Source organism: Homalodisca vitripennis, chromosome 3 (genome assembly GCF_021130785.1).
Source record: "Homalodisca vitripennis isolate AUS2020 chromosome 3, UT_GWSS_2.1, whole genome shotgun sequence".
NCBI classification, from domain to species: Eukaryota; Metazoa; Arthropoda; class Insecta; order Hemiptera; family Cicadellidae; genus Homalodisca; species Homalodisca vitripennis.
In genome coordinates, this window is record NC_060209.1 from 140,104,820 (window position 1) to 140,122,281 (window position 17,462).

The following is a 17,462-nucleotide window of genomic DNA, read 5'->3' on the forward strand; positions in this document are numbered from 1 at the left end:
AGGAATACGAGTATATGATGGAAAAGTGGTAAAGCAACCTTACCAAATAGTCACACAGAGAATACCAGATATTTGTTTATCAATGTTTATATACACCATTAAAGGATTAACCTTTCATTTTAATGTTTAGTTTCAGTAAACTAAGAACTATAAATTTAATGGAATATCCTATGAATTCTAAACAATATGCCATATCACTGAAAAGAGTATATTAGCACAGTTACAAAAAGGAAGGAAATGTAAGTAAATTTATATTGAACATTCTTTAAAAATGTTTATGTAGTCTAAGAAACTTGTTAAAACTTTATTTTAATTTCAACACTGGGAAGGAAATTAAGTAATAGAGTAATTCATGAGGCACGAGAATATGGATTATGCCTCATGAAAAAATACCTCGTATTTATACAATGCAGTATAAATACGAATTTATACTTCGTTGTTCTAAAACTAGTTTATTGATAGGGGTTTCAATATTCAACTCTATTTTATTTCATACAAAACATTTATTAAATCAATAATAATTCATTACATATATACACTTATATAATAACTTATATACAGTCGATATCCGTAAAAACGCCTTAAGTATTGAACACCTGGTGTTACAATTTACATATCACAATAGAGGAGCTTGGCACTGAGTGTAAATATATGGCCCAAAGTAGAAAGTAATTTAAGAAAAACATATCAGATTGTACAAAACTCAGGCGTTAACACTAGAAACTTTTAAAAGAAAATTATTGAAATCTAACCGTCACTTACATTATTCTATACTGTAGATATAAACTCAAAGTGGCTAGTACAAATTCTTTAATTGAAGATATTCAAGTTAAAAAAGAGAAGCTTAATATTAACTTAATCTTAAAAAATAGTAATACTGACGTTGAGAACCTTTTGGTTGACTGCTGACGGTAACGTATGTTATACTAAGCGTTTTACTTGTATTGCAATAGTAAATGCAATTCCCGTAACTAAAGAGCCGATTTCCTTATTTACCGGGCTTAGGATACGAGTATCCAGACGAACCTCCTTGTTGATAACCACCACCGGCACCACCAGCACCACCGGCGCCAGCGAAACCTCCTTTACTTCCATAACCACCAGCAGCGGAACCGCCATATCCTCCGGCTCCAGCACCACCAGCTCCGGCGCCTCCATAACCTCCAGCTCCAGTGCCTCCGTAACCTCCGGCGCCACCAGCTCCAGCGCCACCAGCTCCGGCACCACCATAGCCTCCAGCACCACCAGCTCCAGCACCCTTGTATCCACCAGCTCCTGCGCCTCCATAACCTCCAGCGCCTCCAGCTCCACCAGCTCCGGCACCTCCATAGCCTCCAGCACCACCAGCTCCAGCTCCTCCATATCCTCCGGCACCACCTGCTCCAGCTCCCTTGTAACCTCCTGCTCCAGCGCCTCCATAGCCACCAGCTCCACCTGCTCCGGCACCTCCATAGCCACCAGCACCACCAGCTCCAGCGCCTCCATATCCTCCAGCACCACCAGCTCCTGCGCCTCCATAGCCTCCAGCTCCAGCTCCCTTATAACCTCCAGCACCACCAGCTCCAGCACCTCCGTAACCTCCTGCACCACCAGCTCCTCCATAGCCTCCAGCTCCACCAGCACCACCACCCTGGTAGCTGCCATCGTCATAGATTCCAGCAGCTTCATCTGCAGCGTTCTTCTGGAGAGCTTCGAGAATTTCTTGAGGAATAGGGGGAGGAGTTGGCAAATGGGCTCCTTGGGGGATGAACCCGTTCTCATCAGCCGTGTAGTACAGAGATATCTGCTGGCCATCAGGTGCGGTGTAAGAAAATGATCCTTGAGCAGCCTCTCCAGGACCTTCAGGGGCACTAGGTTTCAAATATCCTTCCTCTTGAGCCTTGATTCCATTACCAGATTCATAGCTGAAACAAAGTTAATGATATATTATACGAAACTGTTCAAATGTATTACTTTTGTTTTAAAAGTTTTATAGCTGTATTGTCATTTAAAAGTGTATTACATTAATCAAATATTCTTTACAACGAATATTATCTCATAATTGATAATTGGAATCTAGTTACAAAAGTTTAAAAAGCATAAATAAACTTAATATAGACTTAAACTTACAAAAATGTAAATACGAAATACTTATACTATACTTTATAGCCGCTTAGCTTCACTTACCTCCAAGAGTAAGAGCCATCTCCAAGATTGGGATTGTTTTCGTATGAGATGATGGGAATGATGGGTCCAGAAGCACCACCAGCGCCTCCATAACCACCAGCACCTCCGGCACCTCCATAACCTCCAGCTCCGGCTCCGGCACCACCTCCATAACCACCAGCTCCAGCACCTCCGGCTCCACCATAACCTCCACGTCCTCCGGCTCCACCAGCGCCGCCATAGCCTCCAGCTCCAGATCCGGCTCCACCATATCCTCCTGCTCCTCCAGCTCCAGCACCCTTAAATCCTCCGGCACCTCCAGCTCCAGAACCTCCGTATCCCCCGGCTCCACCAGCTCCAGCACCTCCGTATCCTCCAGCTCCACCAGCTCCAGCGCCTCCGTATCCACCTGCTCCGGCTCCACTAGCTCCACCATATCCTCCACGTCCGCCGGCTCCACCAGCACCTCCGTAGGCTCCGGCACCACCAGCTCCAGCTCCACCATAACCACCGGCTCCTGCACCTCCTGCTCCACCGTATCCACCTCTTCCTCCTGCTCCTCCTGCAGCTCCTCCATAACCACCGGCTCCTGCGCCGCCTGCACCTCCGGCACCACCATATCCGCCAGCTCCGGCACCTGCAGCTCCACCATATCCGCCTGCTCCGGCACCTCCAGCTCCTCCATATCCGCCGCGGCCTCCAGCTGCTCCGGCACCACCGTATCCACCAGCACCGCCTGCCCCACCGTATCCACCAGCGCCTCCTTTAGCTCCAGCACCACCATATCCTCCGGCTCCTCCAGATCCCCCAAAAGGTGCAGCGATCCCTCCACTACCACCGGTACCACCGGAGTACGCTGCACCCGCTGGAGGCAGGTATGTGTTGTCAAGACGAGCGGCTGTAGCCACTCCGGCTAATAAGACGACCACCGCCTGAAGAATTTCAAATTACATCAACATATATATTTATATTTACGTACTAATTTTAATTAAGCGTTTTTTACTTTACCTGAAACACTGTAATATATTGAAGGAAATATCTAAACATCTGGAAGGATTGAAATTATGAAATAATTTTATTATCACAAAATAAGTCAAATTTATAAAGTAAACAGTTAATTTGAGTTTTGGTTGGAGTTTAATCTTATATATATATATAGAATAATATAATATAAATATAAATAAATAATAAGGTTATAAATAATGTATAAGTAAATATAAATAAATAATAAGGTTATATATATATATATATATATATATATAAGGTTTAACTAAACGTATTATACATAGAGAGTTATACATATAGAGAGTACAATAGTTAAAACGTTGACTGTGAAAGACGCGTTAATGCGCTTGCTGTCTTATTAGAAATGAACTAAACTCAACATTCATATTATTAGAGTACTTATCATCACTAAGGATAGAACGCAGTGAAAGAGTTACTATACGTATTGTTAAATATTTTAACGTACAAAAATTAATCTTCTAAAGATATTACATATCACATTAAAAATACCATAAAATATAGAATGTAAAATGTTCTGTGTATTGTATCGGACTAACCATACCAGTGTTTTGGGTCTGGATGACACGCAAAATTTGATTTCTTCGTTTTATGTTGGCAATGCTATTGGAAGCACACTGAAGTGATAATTAGCTATTAAGAGCTATGAAAGTTATAAGTTTTATTTACCCAAGGAGAAAAATATAAAACCTTGCACGTGAATAAATAAATAACATAGGCAGATATGAATTCCTATGATATAAGAGATATAAGTTTGAAAATATTGTTTACATTCAAGTGACTTCAAACACCACTTGAAAGCTCAAGTTTTGTTCCAAGAATTTAAACAAAATTTAAATGGGGCTACCACTGTAACTCTAATATTCAGTTTTTTTTTTTTCGTAAAAATATTAATATTCTGATTGTTGCGTATTAGTTATAACAACTGAACAAAGATAGCAGTTAGCAAACTTGTCGATTAATGGGTGGAATATAATATTAACTCGTACACTAGTATGTAAGAATGATTCTCAATTTTCAAGGACATAACACAAAAGATCAAGTCAATAAACGTTAAGTGGCGATAAATGAGTCGGTACTTTGATCATTACCAAGAAAGACCCTCGTTTATGAAGATGTTTTGTTTAATGGCTGGGTCATCACTACGCTCCTGTTTGACCTTGTTTATCCTCACGCTTAACCTTGTGATGTTTTTTTGTTTGAAAAGTTATAAATGTTCCTTTCTTTAATAGCGGCCAGGGCAGGGAGTAAAGCGATATTGGCACCGTCTCGAGTTCAATATTGCGGTATGATACATTCATCATCGAAACGTGATCGAGTCTCATCCACTGCAAATCTGTTATTTCCAAATGTTGGGTTTATGTAACAATTGAATTAGATCACCGATCGGGTTTCATTCCCACGTCACCCCATAACACAATGTGGTAACCCCCGACCTTTACAACCTCTAGTTGTGGTCACGAATGACTCTACCAAACATGTTTTAACTAAATCGTTAACACCTGGACGGTTTTTAAACACGTATTACGAGTCTTGCACATAGATTCACGAGTAATGTATTCTGAAAGACAGAATAAGCTCTAATCGTGGAATGCTCATTACTAATTAATAAAAAAATAACCCATACAAAAAATATAACAAATTCTGATCTGTAAGATGTTCAGTTGTTAACAATGGCTACGTCAAATGCCAATTTGTTGAAACGAAATGAAAGCAAAATTAGTTAAAGGAACTATCAAATTGTTATGTACAAGTGAACTGTTTCATCAGTGGATGGTTATAACCTTTTATAATTTATTGAGAGTATGATGGAAGCCTGACCAGTTTTACTGACCCGTTGTCAGGTTGTAAAATGTGGCATTGGTTGTAAATTCTTTAACGAGGTCTAAGCCTTAAACACATACCCAAGAATGAAGTACAAATTACGTTAACAATGGTAGATCTATAATGTCCGTCACACACTATGACATCCGAGAGATAACAATTAAGTATCCCATAGTTAAGCAAGCAGTCGCATGTATGACGTGCTGTGCAAGGTTCTCACGGAACGGCAAGGTGCAATTCGCTGCCCTCATTACTGATTGCGTATACTCCTCAGTTAAATCCGACCCGACTGGCCCTCCCTGTCAACCCTACGACCTGTAACTCGTATATTTTAATATCGGATCTTTCACATTCAATCCTAGGGATTACAGCCAAATTGTACATGCTTGAGGAATGTCATTTTGAAATAATTAGAATGGTTGCATAGTGATTGTATGAGTTAGGAAATAAAAAAGTTATATGTCATGTAAAAAATAATGTATATATTTTCTTTATAATATTAAATTCCTATGCAAATATTATTTGTTTTCCAATAACACGTAATTTAATTTATAAGAAAAAGTATAATACAGCCAATGATGAAGACCGTATGAGATATGGTAATGGAAATAGATAGCTCATTTACAAAATGATTCTCGAATCTATCTGTAAAGTTTAGATTTAACTGTTGTAATAGTAATTAAAATTAGTTCTTTGTCAATAGTATTCTTAATTAAATTTCATTAAGCTTATCTTGATTTTTTTATTATGACACTAAGATATCACGCCATTCTTTTGCATGACAGTTTATCGCCAGATATTGTATTTAATAAGTTTTAAAATATAAATTTGTGTACATTAATTTTATAAAATAATAACAATGGATTATGCATCACCTTGCCGGTATTAAAACTCACCGATCAAACAGATTAGCAAACAAATGGACTGATGGTTTAAAGCTTTATCATAACTACATGTACCATATTGGATTTTGAAAGTACTATTAATTTTTTTCTCATGAAAATCCTTCAATATTTTGGTAGAAAGTATAGGATGTATATTGCGAAATGCCTTTCTGGCGCCAGTTCACTTACATCAACTCATGGCATACTTCTTAATATGCCCGTAAAGAGTTTATGACAATTTTACAGCTGTTTTAATGTGGCACGATAGTAAAAAGGGCTGATTATTAGGGCTACTTTGTATTAGAACGGTTTACTCTTGTTTAAATCTCTAAACTCTCAATATATGAGCTATAATAGAACAAACATCAAAGAGGATATTTGTAAGGACTTGTCACAACTTGTTTACTAAGATAGTAAAACTTTAAACTGACCTTGGAACCTATCAGACAAAAAGTACACATCCGCCTACTAGCCCGTCGCTCGCTGACGTAAGTTATTATTACACTTGACCGTTTGCCTACAATAACGAGAAGTAAAGTGCTAACACTAAACCGATTCGGTGACGTCACTGGGGGGTAATTGTAGTGGTTACAAGGATGACGCGTGGTTGGCCAACCTGTCGAGAGGAGCGCCAAATGTGAAACAGTTGGTAGTTATAGGGTTCACCTCAACACGGTCCTACCTTGCATCAGAGGTCCATGCTCGACAATCATTCACGGAATATTCTCGAAGCTCAAAGTGGATTTGCATTATCCCAACTCTGCTTGATATGTATATCTTGTCAGGAGTTACTGCACATGGTTATTTTATTTAGTGTTTCTTAAACATTTATGATGTACAAATACAATCCTATCCTCCCTTAGGGAGAATTCTATATAGAAAGTAGTGTTCTATCAGTTTCAAGGCATTAAAAATATTTTTTAAAGCGTCGGGAATGAAATATAAAAATAAGTTTTTAAAACCTCGGGAATGAACATTTTTCGTTTATGAAACTAATTTCTAGATAAATTTGTTCCTATAGTATTTGATTGTAGACTAATAACTTATAATTTTCAGTTATGTGCTGCATGTAAGAAGTCCCGTACTATTAAACAATTAACCGGTATTAAATTATTCACTATCAGTAATAATATTTAAGATACTTGTTAACCGCATAATACCTTTGAATAATATTAAACAAATATGCAAAGGGAAAGCACAAATTTTAGTTGAGAATAGGTAGCCTAAACTTCCAATTGTCTATACCGAGGATTGTTATGAAACTGTTAGACAGAAAGCATTACAATAGTGCAAGATTGCAAGTAAATCGGTCAAGAGATGAAGTACTTGGAAAGGTCAGTAACACGTCTATTTGCGGTTGCAAACACTGTAAAGGATGACATTGCATCAAGGATCATTTTGTGGCGAATATCATAGCAATTTGAGCCAACCACTGGGGTAATCATACCATTAAAGGCTGTTTCAGAACGGCAATCCAAGTGACTAAGTTAAGTTATTTTGAAGTTAATTTAATATTATTTGAGTGAGGACGTTATGTGCAAACAAGCATGGTCCACTATAAATCTTTGTCGTTCGCAAAACGGATTGCAAATTTGAGTAATTCGCTCCAATCTGCAAAAGCAATTTTGTGGTTCAACTCAGCTCATGAACGAAAAGCCATTTGTAGCAGGTGATCGCAATACCGACCCAGCTGTGTTTTGGCGGGAATGTGGACCAGGTGATGACCCAACTCCGGTTATAACGAGCCACGAGGGCTTGACCCCGCACGCCTAGCTCTCTGGCAGGCCGGACCCGCTGGCTACTCGGCCATAACACTGCACCGCGGCGTGCCTCTCTTTGTGCGGTGTTGTCTGTGACGCAATGGTGGATTTAACATCCTCGCTTTTATATCTGCTGTAAGGACTGCTCTCTGTTATATATTCTCATTGGAAAGTTTGTAATAGAATAAATTAGCATTTCTCCTGTCAAAAAAAAACTCTACAACATTCCGTTCCATTTATTTACAGAATATACCATCAATATTAAAACAGCCATAACACATGTATGTTTAAAACATATGATGAGTCTTTGCGCAGTTAAAAATCCACCCGTAGATGATATCTAGTGATTAATCTGTGGGAATTCTTCATCAGAGAAGGTCGTATACCTACACACTGTGAAGGCAATAAGCTGGCAAGGCCGGGAGAAAATTAGGATTTACTAACAGTAATCACCTAAACTTGTTTTCCAAGAAAAGCAGTTTCTAGCCCAACATTCTCTTCCTAAGAAGTGCGGATGTTGCGGTGATGAAGACCGAGTTGCATAAACAGCAGTTATAGCTAGAGTCTGGCACGACCTATTTTCTTAGTTGTGATTTCGGATTCACTTAAAGCGTAAAATGCCAGTGTAAGACCGGTGCACGCTTCTCACGACGTGGACGTGTAATTGACATGAGAAAGTGTGTGCTGATAGAGCGGTTGTTCTGTGCCAGGCATATTTTCCTTAAATTATCCCAGCAATGGTTATGTGCAAATTTGCTACTGACCCACCATCACTCAACGTTGTGCGCTGGTCTTGCTTATAATAGTGGGAAGGGAACCCAGCTGAGCTACTTCTCACTTGAGGAATCGTCAAAAGTATGTTTGTGAATTACTTTACTTTATTACTTATTTATATATGTTATTACAGGATTTAAATAAATATGCTATTTGTTTCAATTTATAGGATCCAATCCTTTCTCTATTGACTTTCTGTAAAAATAGTAAGGGAATAGACAGACCCAACGTTCTGCACTATAGAATAGTACATTTTTTAATGATTGTAGTACTAAATATAATTTATATTAGGCTCTTTTAAAAGATATACACAAAATTAGCGAAAAACATGTTATGGTTTATATGTTGATCCATAATATTGTATTTGTAAATTTTGTGATATTTTTAAGTGTAATTATTTTAAAGTTGTTGGTAAGCGTAATATTGTTTTTTTTTAATTTTTATCATGTACGTGAATTAATTCTTCAGTGTAATTAAGTGTTGGAAATTGAATTTTTACCTGAATCAGTCAGTTCATCTCATAGGTTCATGTATTATCTAAATATTCTAATGCCATTGCTGTTTAAAAGAGATGTACTATAGTTAATTGTTATATTATATTACGTAATAAACAAATGACACATATCTTAAAATCAAAAATATGTGTTGTTTTACTTCTTAGTAAACGGACAAACACGCTACCCCTCCCTCCCTCAAAGTTTAAGAAAATTGTAACGCTGGGCAACCCTAGTCGCGTTTGACTTTCTTGCTTTTCTATGTTGTTTACATACAACATCGTTTAGTATCCGTATATTTTGTTCTAATTTTTATAATAAGGGGCATAATGATGTTTTTTTACGTAACAATTTTCAACAACAAGGATAACATAGGTGCTTTAAATGAAAATTTTGTCGGTGCAAGGATCACTTTCAGTGGTATATCGCGTTATTCCAAATCTCGTAAGTGACATACATTTTGTTGGGCGAAACCAAAATTCTTAATAATCTTTTTAGTAATTATTTGTCCGTAGCTATTAAGGAGCAGTTTTTATTACCCAATACCCGTTATAATCAGTACAGATAGTACAAATAATGAAAATTCACACCATCCACCGCCACACCATCATAATGAAAATTCCTTTAGATATTCTTTTTTTCTTCCATGTAAACTGACCTTGCAGGGAAGGAAATTTAGAATTTCGTTTAGTACAAAAATCTGTTGCATTATGTTTTGTGTTTTAGTTTTTGTTGTAGTTGCATGTTGCATCAACATTTATTATGATTAGGTAGTAATAAATAATAGAAATAAAATCATTCATGCTGGATATAATATTGTAATAGGTCGTATAAATGTAATTTAGGAAACCATTTATATACCAACATAGGAATATGGTTATATATTTTAGGATGTCTTTAGCCAGTTAAACAATGAATTGTAACCATATCATGGATTATATATATAGGCAAATGATGTTATTTATGAATCACTTGTATAACTGGTTAAAAAGTGTTACAAATTTTATGTGCCCACTTTTTGCGCTCTTTGATGATTTGATACCTAAAATGTGTGCATATTATAATAAGTACTGTCCGTATGTTGTACGTATTGTATTTGTTCTTGTTTTTAGGAAAAGTCACTTTGCCCTTGAACTTGCCATTGAGCTGTATAGGCAAGGCAGAAGGCCATTGTACCTGATCAAATCCAACGTATTATCGCTACTATTCGATTGAAAGGGGGGGGAGGGTTTTTTCTCAGAACTGCAAGGATTCACGATTTTGTTATAGAGTAACAGTATGAAATTTAAAACACTTTCAGGTCACAAAAAATTTAAGTTAAAAAAATAAAGGAAGGCATACCATGTTTTACATTCGTCTCAAAGATATATGTTCAGAAGTAAACAGATATTACAATAAGAAAAAGCTGTGTTTTCTTACTAATTGTATATCACATATTTTATAATGAGGACATTTATTGGTGAATAATGTTCACCAATGTTCATGTTAAACTCAACTTTAATTTAATTCCATTTTCAAGAAATTGTAAACATCCTATTAACTGTAAATTATTAAAACACGTGTTACATATTATTATTGTTTTAATTCATTTGTTATTATTTTAGTCAAATCAGCAATTCCATTTGTATATTAAATTTTGCATTTAAGTTTCTCTAAGTTTTGGGGGTAAAATTTATTCCAAAATAATAAATGTGGTTGAACATCAGCATTCAAAAAAACAAGCCTCGTATTTCTCATTTTACTTCCTGTATTTTATAAAAACATAAATTATTTAATTAGAAATAACTATTCACTAAATTTTAAAACTTTAGTGCACCTTATTTTATAAGACAAGAATACATTTTAATTCAAATACAGTATGAAGTAGAATGGTTACTGTGGTATAATATATTGACTTCAAAACCATTGAATTTATTTCATCATATAATACCATTTTATTTTGATTGAATGTTTACAAACCGTGCCATGTATCTAACTAATGTAAGTAATTATTATATCTGTTTTAGAATAAATAATAATCGAATTAAAATAGATAAATAAAGTAAAATAACAAGAGATTTATAAGTTTGTATTTTTATATCAGTTAAATTTATATCCAGTAAAAATTATTGAGGAAATTATTATATTAATAAAATAAGTTAAATTAATAAAAAATTGTTGTTAAAATATTAAATTAATAGTGTAATTATATTTATTCAATTTTATATCCACAGCGAAATAATTGTTTTGTATTGCAGTTTACAGTAGCAAATATTATATTTATTGTTGTTTGTTTATAAAAAACGATAAACAAATTTGTCATTTTAAAAAGAAAAGTATAGTACGTACCGTCTTCCAGTGCATGTTGGCTCGAGCAATGAGATCACAGGCGAAGGTGGCAAGTCCCTGACAGGCCGCGCTTATATACAGAAACATCTTTCCTTTCCCCACCATTCGCGAACACTAATTGCACTGGTACAGATACACACAAGTAGTCTGGCACCAATCATATGGCCTGCAGAGTCAATGCAGATCACCCGTGACGTCATCAGTGTCCTACCCCAGGCCTGTCAGCTGATCGTACATCGTGCAGTCACTTCTTTGTTTTTACAGTGTCGGATCGGACTTCACCGTAGTTTCCTCCTCATCGCTCAAATGTCAGTGTGTTTCTTGTTGGACGTCTTTCTCTACCAAAGTAAAATGAATTGTTGTTGAATAATTTTTCTCTTGCGTGTTTTGAAATTAACTCTAGTTCTTTAATATTTCTTAAGCTATTTCATGTGGCCTAGAGCAATTCGTGGTTGTGTACATTAAATCTTTGCTGGAATAGTCTTTACACGTAGTAAATCTACAATGATTCACTTTTTAATTGTGCATATATTACCTTTAAAATGACATTCAAAAAATTTGTTTTAACAAATTTATTGGGTTTTACACTACCTAATGTAAATAAAGCTATACATCGATTTCTTGAATATAACCACTTATCGGTATAAAGTATAATAAATTATACCTAGTAATATTTTAAGTAACCTTATATTTCACAAATATATCTCACTTTGATTACATCACATTTATTTATCATCTCATAATGTAAATTTTAGCCTACTTTCAGATTTAAAGTTTGAGTAAATCTTGATTTAAAATCGTAAACAAATTCACGTGAAGTCAAAAGTAACCAGTAATATAATTTGGATATTATTTGACACAGCTTACTATCATATCCAATACATTAATGTTCTTTATGCATGATGTGCGTCTAAAACACGTGGAGATTGCAGTCTTCTTCTTCTAACGGTAGTATTTATCTGTTTGAAATACTCAGCACATTTTATCAATTTTGTTCTTGCAATATGACCCTTGACTAAACCATATGCTGATTAAAAATTCTAAAAAAACATTGCACATCCTTACATTGTAGTAATTACTTAAAGGTATAGAAATAAATAAATGTATTTTTGTTTCATTTCTTGCACACTAATAAAATCAGTTCCAAAATTATACGTATAAGTATAACACATAAAATTAGAAAGTATGTCTTAAATATTAATTCGATTTATTATGCTAAACTGTATACAGTTAAGGCTCTTTTTCACTGTGCTATTCATGCACAAACATGCGCTGAAAATGGTTTATATGTTGTAATTAACTGCGAACTGTTCTGCTCCACATATTTTATTTCTTTACTAAATAGCGAAACTAGGTACGAACTATAAACTATCCTCGTGTCTACCATAGACTTAAAACTCACGGACTAAAAGGTTCAATTAAAAATATTTTACTTTCCTTATATGTAATTGTAGGTTTCTTCAAATTTAAATATAACTATAGAAGAAGTACGACTTAAATTATATTATAAATCATATTTACAAATAAAAAACATATTTTGATTTTAGGGTTACGTATACACTAAACTCAACATGTAGTCTACCTTTATTGCAAACAATGCTTAATAACATTAACAATAAAAACAAACCTGTTAAAATGTGGTAAACAATATCTTCTAAACAGAAGTATTTACATGGATTAGTTTAAATTAAGCTTTTTATTAGTGTTTATAATGCTTTCAATTCATAACTTAAAGATGTATTTTCACTCTGACATATGCTCCAGGTTTCAAATGTGATAAATAATAGCAAATGAGTATTTATTGTGGTTGATTATCATGGAATTGTTTTTATGAAAAGAACCCGTAATAATGGTTTTGTTCTTCATTTTGGGAAATTTATTAATCTGATACGCGAAAATAAATATAAATTTAGCCTTACAATTAAATATATTCATTATATTCATGTAATTATTTTATAAATATATAAATGAAAACATGTGACCTGAGCGAAGTATTTTATCTGGAATACACTGTAGTATAAATTATTAAGCAAGTAAATTGCTTGAATTAAACCGCACAGTAACGTTTCACGTTGCACCGGAAGTAACTGCTTTTATTCGCAGCTTTGAATGTTTAAAATGGTGGTTTTCCTGTCTACACCTGTAAAGACAGGGAATGTTTTGCGTAATGGTGTGCACTCTAAACATAGCTGAGCTTGGAACTTGCAGTCTCTTGCCTTTAACCACAGTGTTTACTTTTTTGAAATCAGCTGGTCTTATTAGTATAGTTTTCAATATAGCTCATGGCTAGATATGAAGCTGATTAAAAGTACGGATGTCGTTATTAGACGTTCTGCTTTTATCGCTTTTTAAAACTAAACGTTCAAGTAATGTACAATATAAATAAAATATTCGCATCCTTATATATTGGAAAACCACATAAAATATTTTAGGAATTAGGAATTATAAGACAGGACTTGATTTAGGACTCAATTCATACACATTTTACGTTTTAAGTTTCATATACAGTTTTATATCCCATTAATCTTTTAATATATTGTGTTTATTTGTTTTAAATTTCACCACTTTATCACTAAAGACTTTGAGAAGTAAAAGCCAAAGTTGAGTAAAATATAAATATTCATTTTGTGAATATATTATAATAACATAAAATTTCCTTCGCGTAACGTAGCTATTGTGGCAGGCATGGATTCAATTTAAATACTGAATTTAGCTCCAGGTCACCTCCCTCTTATTGGAGGGTCTGGAATTTGACGCTGTCACATAATTAGCTTCTGGAATATGGAGTGGCGTTCGCCTGAAAAGATACAAAAACAGTTGGCGACGAGGGGCCTCATAACGAACTCTTTAGATCATTTCTCTTCAGACGAACATATTCTAGGAGTAATGTCTGTGGCAACGTTAGATTCCAGACACTGAACTAATTGAAAGGTAAATTGAAGCTGAACTGAACATTTAAAAGGATTAAATCCATCTCCTTATATCTACGATAAGTGTAGAAAACTCGGTTGTTCCATCGAGCTTGAACCTTTAATGAGACATGGCCTCATCACCTATATTACACTATATTTATATATTTTTTGGACTTATTGTCTCTGATTTCGAAACGATTTCACCATCATTTTTCTTTAGGCGAACATGACTCCAGATTCCAGGCCTCAACTTTGTGACAGCTTCAAATTCCAGATACTGCACTTAGAGGAAGGTAGACTGGGGCTAAATTCAACATTCACAAGAAAAAGTTTGTTCTTTCAATAAAAACTTGCTTGGGTCTAACAAAATAGACTGTCATCAGCTGGCCAATATGTTTTTGAAATATTGTACTTCAATGAAAGATCTTAAAATCTTTTCCGTTTATGATGTTGAACCAGCGTTCTTTTAGTTTAGTTCTCCCTTTCTGAATTAAATTGGTAGAGTTTGTTGTTTTGAATCCAATAAGGTGAATTAGGTATTGGTATTTAGATTTGAAAATTTTTAGGGCCGTAATTGTACATTACTTTTAAATTACAAATTACAAATTAAACAATTTCATTCCCTTAAACGTACATCGTATATCTGTACTGATTATATATACCTTAACTTAAACTTAATTTAAATTCAAAACTATAAATAACCAATTTTAGTACATTTCAAGCACAGTCAGAAGAAAATGCCTATTTCATAAGTGATTGTCATTTTGAAAACCTAATTCGAAGCTTCATTATCGGTTTTTAAGGATAACTTATATACTGCTGATGGTTTGCCTCCTTTTAAATAGTTAGTATTATAATATAATTATGTGGGACATATAGATATCTTCTACACATTGAGCAATTACAACTTTTAAAAAATGTAAGAAGAAATTTGTTGAAACATAAGAACATTTTTTGTTTGTGAATATTTAATTTCTTGCGTATAAGGTAATAAAGTAATTTCATATATAAGTATAAATATTCATCAATTATGACAGATTGAATTCTTTATGTACATTTTAAAATAACCTAGATGAAATGTTACAACAAATATACAAGGACGTAGCACCAGAAATTGTATTTGAATTAATAGAAAAATCACAGCACACAACAATTAATTTAAATGCAGAGTTTCACTCATATCACAATGTGAATGTTGATTGTAGCTCCAGTTCACCTTCCTTTTAGTGCAGCATCTACAATCTGTCACGGTTACAGACTTGACTCTTGGAATCTGGGGTCATGGTTGTCTGAAGAGATCCAAAATACGTCGGTAATGAAGCAGCTCAAAATGAGTCTTTACGTCGTTTTGACATCAGAGACAACTAGACTTCAAAATGTGGTATAATCTAGGTGAAGAGGTATTTTCACTGTCTCATCAGGTGCACAATTGAGTGCATTACGATGTTTTAAACACAAACCCTAAGCACGATGGAGCAAAAGAAATGTTTACACCTAACGTAGCTATGGTGGGATTGGTTAAATCACAACAGTATTTAATCAGGTACGCGAAATATTATAATTTCTGTAGTGTTTGAAACACTTCCACACAATACTGAACAAATTATTGAAACAAACGAGCTTATGTAGGACATTTTATGTGACGAAACTTAGGCTACCAATAATCAAACATTCCATGGAAAGTCTCAAATATTAAAGGGACTTAAAAACTATATACTACTGAAACAGGTTCTCACTACCGCAGCTTACACGATCTGACTGTTTTAGGATATTCTATGGTATTCTAGGAGCCAATTATCACCGTATAGGTCCTCGCTTTGGATTTCCTTGAAATTGGTAAAGACAATTTTCCGATCCGATTAACAATAAATCGATCGTTAGCCATGATAATTTTGGTGGGGGTTGAAATGTTAGAATTTCGGAATGGTTAATAATATTATATAGCAAAATTTTCTCAGATCCTTAAAGTGGTGATTTTCATACTCGATCTATTAGTTATGGATTTTAAATGTGTAAAGCTAAAAAATACGATATGTGAAAACAATTTTAGTTTAATTCTATATCTCTGTACATTTAGTCTATCTATTTCAATAAAATCGAGTTTTTACTTATATACAATAATACAAGTGACTCGGCTCCTGCGCTATGGATCCTCACATATAAACTGAACCGTTTGGTAGTTAATTTATTAATGTTCAGTGGGAATAGTCCAAGACACTATGACTGAAGTTATGAAGCAAATACTTAAAATAATCCAACATATTAAATTCGTTTTATAAAAAAATCCTTATTCTACAAATTTTAAATCATTTTCGCTTGCATAATATTTCATGTAACAAAAATGAAATAAGTATTGCATTTATATCGATGAAATAATGTTAACATCAGATCTTTAACTAAAATAATGGTAATTGAAATTTCTGGTTTCGAAAGAACTGGTTGTGAGAAGGGGATTGCAGTTAAAAGATAACTGTTAACTGGTTACTAACTTATGAACGGTTCAATTCAATCAGGCGTTAAGTTCTTTCTTAATTGCGAACAACTGTAAGTCAAAAGATACCAGTTGCAGATACAAGTGCACCATCCAGCTCTATCTAGTTATCGAATATTCTGGTATTATTTTTCAATATACAATAATTATTTATTCAATTTTTTTAGCAATCTTTAAACCGTAAAAGATTTAAAATTGTTTGGTATTTTGCATATGATCGGAACCTCTTAGTAAAGAGGTTGGCTGAACTATTAGGTCATGATCCTCTTCATTAAACCATTAAGTTAAATGAATTAGTGATTAATTAATTAGTTATATTTGTAAATATGTCGTACAGTCTTAGATAAAACTCCTCCATGCAAGAAATGGTGACAGTCGCACTTTAGACCAATGGCCGAAAAGGTCTTTTGCAGGGGTTAAGACTATTTCTATAAACAATTTAAATTTAAAAACAAAATATATCTTATTCGGCAAGAAAATATAACTCATATTATGGTAACATTTTACTAGCGTCTTTGTAGCTTACCAAATATATTTTTTACTAAGAAATAGAAACAACATTAATTACAAACATTTAGAGTTTAACATAACATTATCTTACATGTAAAATTAACTTTATGGTTATCTACTTATAAATGAAGTTTTATATGAAACTAAGGTTTATTTAGATTAAATCTTTCTCGATACCGATATGATGTACTACAATTTTTGTTCCTTAAGTTAGGTTTCATGGCAGTGTTCAAATAATATAAGTTTCGGTGAACTATGGAGGCACTACAACGAAAGGGGGCAATGAAATACAAGTTTTTTTTCACTGATATTTTTAA

General features: G+C 34.2%; 1 protein-coding gene across 1 annotated transcript; it reads right to left on the reverse strand.

The window, feature by feature from the left end:
• Nucleotides 1-483: 483 nt before the first annotated feature.
• On the reverse strand, nucleotides 484-11,356 carry LOC124357588 (glycine-rich cell wall structural protein 1.8-like). Its single transcript, XM_046809508.1, has 3 exons — nucleotides 11,233-11,356; nucleotides 2,167-3,077; nucleotides 484-1,904 (listed from the first exon to the last, which is right to left on the reverse strand). The coding sequence occupies exons 1-3, from the start codon at nucleotides 11,335-11,337 to the stop codon at nucleotides 989-991; spliced, it is 1,932 nt and encodes a 643-aa protein (XP_046665464.1). The 5' UTR covers nucleotides 11,338-11,356; the 3' UTR covers nucleotides 484-988.
• Nucleotides 11,357-17,462: the final 6,106 nt, after the last annotated feature.